Raw genomic sequence first — 8991 nt, forward strand, 5'->3', positions numbered from 1 at the left:
TATAACTTAATCTTTTAAATATTATTTATATATAAATTAAGTTGTAAAATATTTATTATGATAATGAACTTATGCTTCGTTAACAATATAATATGTTAATTAAAAATAAAAAGATCTCCTATATGTTTCTTTCTTTTGGTCACCAAAGTTCAAAGAAATTATTAAATCTTCATTAATTTAAAATTTATTTAATTATTTATTGAGCCAGGCGAGCACTGTGGCGTAGCTATTTGACGTGGGCTCGCTGATGTCATCATCAGCTCACTTATAGACCAATAAAAAGCGAGGAAAAATGCCAGCTGACACAAACAAATCGCAATCGTCCGTTAAACCCACAGGACGCACTATCTCAACGGTCCAGATCTCGCCAGAATCTGCGACTTAAGAGACACGGTACGGTTTCTAGTGTACTCTGTTCACACGTAGATCAGACGGACAGACAAACAGACAAGCGCAGGGTTCTGTTAATTAAATCAATCGGAGAGACTTTCGAGGAATTTCTGCGTACTTGCTGAGATTGTGTTCCCTTTTCTTCCTCCAGAGGAATTGCCCCTGTGGAGCGAGCACGATGGGTTATCTTAATTACTAGTTTTTCTATTAGTTTCGAGGTGATTCCTCAATCAGGTGCGTGATTGACTTCGGGGTCTTTTTCTATTGTAATTGACTTATAAAATTTGGGTTTTGGGTTGATGACTTAATGTATCAGTGTTTCCATTGGGACTTATCTGTTTGGTTCTAAGATGATTGCATCGTAAATTTCTGGGTTAGGTTGAGGTTTCTGTGCTGTGAGTACTTCTAATTTAATTTTTATCTGTTTCTCAATTGCGCTTTATTTCTTATTTTTTTAATTTTTTTGAGTATCTCTGGGAAATTCAGGTCTCAATTAACTAAATTTTTATGTGGAATTTCTAGAGCTTTGCTTCAGCACCGTTACTGTCCCTGTGGGTAGAAATGGTCTTACATTTGAACCTTGGGCTTTGTTTCTATAAAAAGACTTATCCATTGGAGAAACGGAGAACAAATTCAAAATTATTTGGAGCTGTTGTTTTGGAAATGAAAAATGACTATGCTGGTAACTTGTGATTGCTCGCTTGTTACTTGATTGTGATTAGTCTGATTTGTGTCTCCATTTTTGGTTATTTGTGGTCTAGGATGAAATAGTGTTGTATATGATGTTAACGTAGAAGAATTCACGCATATATTGCTTTTTTGATGTTATAGTAAATTGCTTCTAGTAACATGCTAAAATTTTGTGTGTGTCTGTGTGTGTGCATACAAGGCACCAACTGAAGACTGAATCCATATCGGTGATCTGTGTTTTCATTACTCTTAGTCTCTTCTATATGTAGGACTTAAAATTTTGCATGGGAGTTTTGGCGTTCTCTTTACGTTTCTTTGCTTTGCTGAAAGGCTTTTGATTATTGAGATGAATCCATAGATCGATTTTATCACGGTGTTTTCTTTTCTTGTGGTGGGAAATGAGTAGACTTATGATGTTTATGAACAGAATTACCATGGAAGCTTGATGTGACGAATTTTGATTTCCTGTTGAAGCAGTTTTAATGGGGAATATACTGAGTCTGAACAGTTCCACTTCCAAGAGTGAATGGAGTGATCCCCGCGATACCTTGCAAGGTGAAGCTTGCAAGAGACAGAGGTTGTCATCAAGCTTTAGCGAGGACAACTCAAGACTGATTCCCGCCCTTCCTGATGAGATATCACTCCAGATTCTGGCCAGAGTTCCTCGCATTACTTACTTAAATCTCAAGTTTGTTTCTCGTGCTTGGAAGGAGGCTCTTGTGAGTTCCGAACTATTTGCTCTGAGAAAAGAACTTGGGACGGCGGAGGAATGGCTCTACATGTTAACCAAAGTCAGTGATGATAAGCTGCTATGGCGTGCCTTGGACCCGCTTTCGGGAAGATGGCAGAGGTTGCCACCAATGCCAAATGTTGCCTTTGAAGATGAAACAAAGGGTTTGACTGCCCTAAAAATGTTGCGCAGGGTTGGATCAGGTATTAGAATTGCTGACGTCATAATGAGCTGGCTTGGGAGGCGAGATGCCCTAGATCGGATGCCATTTTGTGGTTGCTCAATTGAAGCTGTTGATGGTTGCATCTATGCTCTAGGAGGATTTTTTAAAGCCTCAGCATTGAAATCTGTTTGGCGATATGATCCTGTGAAAAATTCTTGGAGTGAGGCTAGTCCAATGTCAGTTGGTAGGGCCTATTGTAAGACAGGTATATTGAATGGCAAGCTTTATGTTGTTGGAGGAGTTACCAGGGGTCCTGGTGGACTTAGCCCTCTTCAATCTGCAGAAGTATATGATCCTCATACTGGTGTGTGGTCTGAATTGCCAAGCATGCCTTTTGCAAAGGCTCAAGTGCTACCGACTGCATTTCTGGCTGACCTGCTTAAGCCTATTGCCACAGGAATGACATCATACAAGGGAAAGTTATTTGTTCCTCAGAGTTTGTATTGCTGGCCATTTTTTGTCGATGTTGGTGGAGAAGCTTATGATCCAGATATGAATTCATGGTTTGAAATGCCAAGTGGTATGGGTGAGGGTTGGCCGGCAAGGCAAGCTGGTACAAAACTTAGCGTTACTGTTAATGGTGACTTGTATGCCCTGGATCCTTCAAATTCTTTAGACAGTGTAAAGATCAAGTTATATGACCATGAAGATGATGCTTGGAAAATTGTTGCTGGAGATGTTCCAATTCATGATTTTACAGATTCAGAATCTCCCTATCTTTTGGCTAGTTTACTTGGAAAACTCCTAGTGATAACTAAAGATGCCAATCACAATATCACAGTGTTGCAGGCTGACCTGCAAAATGACACATCGTCCTCCCAATCTTTATTGCCACCACCAGATGATTCACTTGGTGAACAAGCTGCTCCGTCCGAGGAATCTGAGGGTGAGCTTTGGAGGGTTCTTGCTACTAGGAGTGGTAGATCCACTGAACTAGTAAGCTGCCAATCCCTTAAAGTTTGATTGTGGATAATACTTAGATAATATTTTAGGTGTTTGTTATCAAATTCTCCAATCAAGGTATAATACAATATTTTTTGGGAAACTATATGAAGCAGAGTTTTGAAAGGAGTCTATGCTTTATGTTTTTATTGGAGAATCAAATAGTGAGCATCTTAAAATTGTAACTAGGTTTTGTCCTTTGATTATCTGAGATAGTACTTCTGCGTAGGTTGGTGTGATTTGCTGATAAAGCCAAAAGCTTTATGTGGTTAATAAAAATTTCAAATTGCAAAATTTAGGAGTGATCATTATGATGTTACCATTCTGGTTATTCTTGTATACTTAGAAATCTCAAAATTGGAGCAAAATAAGAACCGGATAGTTCAAAATTGAACTTCTAACATCCTACCTTACATGTGCATGTTTATTGTCATCAAAGAAGGGACGTTTGATTATTTTAAATCTCTTATTTTCTTGTATGATTCAAGTAGTAATATTCATAAAGCAGCGACAAACTTCCAGAGAACTCTTATGAGCCGTTGTTGTGGTGGTTGGTTACTTTTACCTAATGAAAAAAAAAATAAAAAATGAAGAAGTTGAAGGCCAAGTTATGGAATACTTGGCACATTTTTGCTTTTAAAGACCAATTTTTTTGTGCAAGGAGCAAGTGTCTTCCTATTAGAGATAATCCTGTTTGAAACATTGTCGAGCATTAAATGTAAGCTTCTCTTCTAGCGGTGATTCGAACCTTAGTTCACTATGTTGTGAGGGACTAACTTTTTGCGCTAGATCCAATCCCTGTTGGTTCTGAGAATGGTCAGGTTCAAAAAAATAAATAAATAAAGAGATAATATACCCGTAAATTACTCTAGAGTCAACGACAAAAACATTTTCCAACTTGTATCTGCCGTGTATACTCTCTCACCTACAAAGCACATGAAATCATTAAAAAAAAACGTGTTTTCTGATATTTTAGACATTATTTTTTTGGTCAAAATCTGTTGGACAAACTTTCACAAAATATCTTTTGACATATGGTAGAAACAGCCCTACAAAATAGTTTTATTTTAAGACAATAAACTCTTAAAAACTAACAATCGTTTGCTTGTCTTCAGCCTTCAGATTTGAGTTTTGACAGAGAAGCAATATCATATAAGTGCAAGTATGATCTCAGATAATCTACTGCATAAAGCTAAACAGATATGATATATTACTGATAAATACAGAAAATATAGTTCACGCATGAAGCTGATAGAAGTGAGGCATGAGTTAAAACTTCTAACAGAAAAGGTGTTTCAGTAGCTGTGAGGCCTCAGTGATGGTCTCTCTGTGGCCAAAAGCACTAATTCTTAATAAACTCTTCACCACCTGGACCAAAACCACTGCCTGGGACTGTGATTATGTGTGTCTTCTCAAGAATTTCAGCAAACACATCCCAAGATTTTGAGCCAGGAAAATGGACCCAAATATGGGGTGCATTTTCACCACCATAAACTGTCAAACCAAGTGAAGCCAAAGAATCTAACAGTATTCTTGCATTCTCCATGTAATAAAGGGTGCGGAGCCTGACAGCCTGAAATGTTTTCAAAAGAATAATCACCAAAAGGACACTGTGGCTTACTATTTTCTCTTCAGGACTGTCAAAGGCCATATCAGTGCAAAAACATAAAGCCTGTGACCCAAAGAGGGGGCCAAAAAGGAATAACCTCTAGGCTCCATCTTATGGGAACAGACCAGAGTCTTACTCATGCCGAAATTTCATCTAATCATGAAGAATGAGGATGGCTAGGATTGTACTCTTGATCACTTGATCGTAGATACTCAGATATCAAAATTTGTTTTTAACTCGAGACTTACCAAAAGCCCACAAACAGTTTTTTATTATAATCTACAAAACGTAAAATTCAAATACTGTTCCTAAATGATAGATTATCAGACGTCCTTCCCTAGAGGGTGCTTCCTGCTTAACAAGCAACAATGGGTGACATACAAGAACTCAAAATCTGTTCTGCGGCCTCAGAACTCAGAAGCTATTGTTATATTGCCAACAAAACCCATCCTTTATGAAAATGGGTCAGGTAAATTATATTTTTTCTCATGAAGACTAATGGAATCTTAAAGCTTCAATCAACCTGAGACAAATTTAACAGTATAATCAATGAATATGGAAGCTGAGCTGAAATGCTGTAAAAACTTCAATCAAAACGACACCTCAATGGCAGAATAGCATGCTAGATTCTGAATTGTGCATTAAATAAGGAATATAAGCATGAAACTTAACAAAAAGGCATGGATGCCTTCACATGCAGGTGTCCCTTTGGGAACTTTAGCTAACCTTGAAGCCCTCTGGTGAGAGACATGCTACTCCACCAGCCTGGGCGATGTTGGATGCTCCGTTAAAACAAGTGCACATTATGCGATCAAAATCATGTAAAACAGGAAATCCATTAGCATAGAAGAGTTCTTCAGGGACTACTGTCCAACCAAGGAGGACACCTGTGAATCCAGCAAACTTGGAGAAGGATGAAACTTCAATTGCAACCTAAATTCATGAACAAAACAGGACTGAACAAGCTATTAAGGATATAAGAATGCGATGAAAATTTCAGTTTAAAATAATGATCTGTACAAGCCTGAGCATCCCCTAAATAATATTTGATCATTTTGTCTTCATAAGAAGGTATAAGTAGATCTTATGAACTACCACTCAGCCCGGTGATTGACTTATCTCTTAATTAATTAGCCAGATGTGATTCTTTTGGACTCTAGAAATGGGTGCACAAGTCGATTCTGAAAACAGCATTAGGCAAAATAAAACCCTGCTGGACAAATGAGCAAGATTACCTCTCTGGCACCAGGAATTTCATAGATTGATTTTGGACTACCATCAGTCATAAAAGCTGAATATGCAGAGTCAAAGACAATGATTGATCCATTCACTTTGGCAAAATCCACAAGTTGCTCTGGTTGCTTCCTTGTCGCTGCATGACCTGTGGGATTGTTCGGAGAACAAAAGAAAATAATTTCTGCCCTTGGAACAGAAGATAGATCAGGGAAGAAGTTTGTTTGAGGCCCGCATTTCATGTACTCTGTTTTTGTACTGGCCAGCTTTAGCTAGAAATTCGCCAGTCTGACCAATTATGACGCTTAGGATGTAGGCCTGTCCAACAAGAAATTGCAAGGTTAGAACGCTTTCAATCTGGTGAGAAGACCTGTACACTCAGTTTGAGAAGCTACTTATAGAGAGAAGACAAAGACAAGAATTAATCCAATTAAAATGCAATAACACAAAAAGGACCATAAAATGCTCATAAAGTGCATTAGCAGCAAAACATCCAGATATGTTTCTGGGATATTTCTCCCGTAACCATACTTTCTAGTTTCTTTCCACTATTCCCTCTTTTTGCATTTTAGTTTGTTTCAACTTTCGAGGAATTTGAGTCAAGAAAGAGTGCAACATGCATTAAAGGACATTTTTGACAGCATTCTGCTATTACATTCATAATCAAGGAATGAAAAACCTTTTTTTCTGGAAGGTCCGGACATGAACTCCTACATCGTGAATACATTTAAATTTCAGAACCTGCAACATGTGTTCACTGAAGAAAATATTGCTTGAGCAATGGTGGTCCCCAACTCTTTGTACACCAGTGAGCGAAACCAACTTCAAGGGAAAGGGAAAACAAGTAATGACCACATGAAATCCATCACTTGTTATTATACGAAACTTAATGATGGTTGGTGACATGTAGATGATACAGGTAATGTTAAAATTTAGTCATAAATCACTTAGAGATAACTGTACCGGAAAGGATGGGTCCTGTATAGCTCTCTTTACAATCGAGCCCAGAAGCAGCTGCAAGGAATGAAACAAATCACAATTCAGTTATCTGTGTTGAAGTGAGAAATACATGATAGAATTAACTTACAATGAGGGTTGGCATTCTCACATGAAAGTTATTTTGTGAGTAAAAATTAACTGACATTTGAGAAGGAAAGAGGAAGAAAAAACTTGAAAATAACAAAGCTCTATGTGATGGGTCCAAGCGCACTATAGCTTAAGGAAGGAAAAGTAAGAAGAAAGAATTGGGTCAACCAGGTCTAATCGTGATGGGAGGGACAAATGATATGGGAGTTAGTGTGTAGGTTCCGTTAATATGAAACAGTACTGATCAAATACCTGAAGACGAGTAATGTCGCACTGAGCCCCATCTGAGACAAAAACCTCAACAGGCTTTATCCCTAGATCTTTGTGGAATACATCAGCAATTGCTTTCCTTAAGGCCTGCCATATATTTGTCAGAAAATGTTACTTGCATGACACATCAATATAATAATTAGCTAAATCAGGAACTGAGGTCCACATCAGAAGGGAAAAATCTTCAGAGGTTTTGAACCAAAGTCTTCCATAACAGCAAAACAATTTTCTTCGAATTGCTGAAACGAGCAACCAGATACCTTTTCACCTTGCTCAGGTCCATATCCTTTATAACCTTCCATTGTTGAAAGGCCATGCACAAACTGCATGAAACCATGAGTTAACATTTTTCTTTGACAATATGTAGAGAAAGTGTGGTTAGACTTTTCAAGAATTAGATGAATCTATTTCTCTAGAGGTTATAATATCTTATCAAATTTTGAACCAATGGTGGTTCCCAACAAGATACCAATAATTATTATACTCCTCCTAAGCTTGATCTAATCCTTGTTCTCAACTTAAACACAGACACAAACAGCAGTGTGCATGCATAAAATTACAGGCAGATGCTTGCATCTGATCCAAGAATTAACTTTTTGCCAACAATACCAGGAGAGGAATTTTTCAAATAAGCAGTCTACAGAAAAATAACTATCTATCTTGTAAACCTCTTTCATAACAGAAGTTGGCAGGAGCACAAAATTCCTTAAAGCCACTTTCCAGGTGCATATTCATATACCGACCCAACAGAAACAACAAAGGCAATTTAATCACCTACATCGATCGTGCTTGATGTAATAACTGTTGGCAGGGGCTTTGTAGTACCACCAATTCCTAGGTCTATTACTTTTTCATGTGGATACTTTTCTTTGTGCATGAGCTCGTGTCTGTCAATCTGATGCAACGAAGATTTTAATTAGAGAAAACATCATAAAATTCTATGACTTCTTATGAGAGAGAGAGGAAATAAATGAGAGTCATTTCTGACTAGCGGATAGAATTAATACTTCCAGAATTACATGAGAAGAGATTAAAGATTTCAAAATGCCAAAGTTATTTGGTCAGACAATGTCACGACCCTTAACCAATGCATCATATAAGTTCAGAAAAGAAACAAGGTGCTCAAATGAGCTGTTAACTGATGCCCAGAATCTTAGGTGTCATTTATAGTAATAACCATGGATAAAGAGAAGGTTAATCTGTTCAAATGGAAAGGTAAAAGAAAATTTTATAAGCAATATTAAGATGAGACAGACACTAATTTAGATAAAATATCAAGAAATATAATTACTATTGAAAAACACCTCTGGAAACAAATAGCCATGTTGCAGTTTCTCCATGTTTACATTCCGGGGTACCTTGGTGCAGTTTCCTGAATATGACAATCATAATGGAAAGTTTAAAGATAAAGGACCACAATGAAAGGATAAATCTGCGGAAACTAAAAGTCTGAACTAAACAAGAATGAGTTATAGGATACCAAGTCTCACTGCTTGGTTTCTCAAGCTGCATGAGATCCTGTAAATTATCATTGGATAAATATATTGAATATTGTTCAAAACCATGTAAATGAAGATCACAATAATAGAAAAGACAACTAAGTATACAGGTTTTTGTCATTATCATCAAATTTGATTTTACCTTGATGTGGCCATCTTGGATGGGAAAATTTTTGTACTAAACATGACACTGCCAGTTGACATCTTGTATATTTTAGGCCTGATTTAAGTTCTTCAACAAGAAACTCATCGTTCTTCAACAAGAAACTCATCTAAAACTTTGGTTCTTATATATACTAACAGGTCAACCGACATGCTA

The 8991-nt window shown here is 37.2% G+C and overlaps 2 protein-coding genes across 4 annotated transcripts; one reads left to right on the forward strand and one right to left on the reverse strand.

The window, feature by feature from the left end:
- The first annotated feature begins 432 nt into the window (after nt 1-432).
- On the forward strand, nt 433-3283 carry LOC114712815 (F-box/kelch-repeat protein At1g22040-like). 3 transcript variants are annotated; one of them, XM_028897364.1, is made up of 2 exons: nt 433-624; nt 1508-3283. In XM_028897364.1, the coding sequence occupies exon 2, from the start codon at nt 1563-1565 to the stop codon at nt 2994-2996; it is 1434 nt and encodes a 477-aa protein (XP_028753197.1). In that variant the 5' UTR covers nt 433-624; nt 1508-1562; the 3' UTR covers nt 2997-3283. The 3 variants fall into 3 exon arrangements, with proteins under 3 accessions (XP_028753197.1, XP_028753196.1, XP_028753195.1); XM_028897363.1 differs by having other exon boundaries at nt 1558-3283; XM_028897362.1 differs by lacking the exon at nt 433-624 and adding an exon at nt 829-1072 and having other exon boundaries at nt 1558-3283.
- Nucleotides 3284-4253: 970 nt separating this feature from the next.
- Nucleotides 4254-8705, reverse strand: LOC114712760 (aminotransferase ALD1, chloroplastic-like). Its single transcript, XM_028897301.1, is given in 11 exon segments — nt 4254-4325; nt 4327-4548; nt 5311-5517; nt 5820-6066; nt 6068-6135; nt 6781-6831; nt 7156-7260; nt 7434-7496; nt 7952-8068; nt 8478-8545; nt 8654-8705. Coding segments are annotated over 11 exon segments (1272 nt in total).
- Nucleotides 8706-8991: the final 286 nt, after the last annotated feature.

This window comes from Neltuma alba, unplaced genomic scaffold, assembly GCF_004799145.2.
Source record: "Neltuma alba isolate B1F8T4 unplaced genomic scaffold, ASM479914v2 tig00011396_pilon, whole genome shotgun sequence".
NCBI lineage: Eukaryota > Viridiplantae > Streptophyta > Magnoliopsida > Fabales > Fabaceae > Neltuma > Neltuma alba.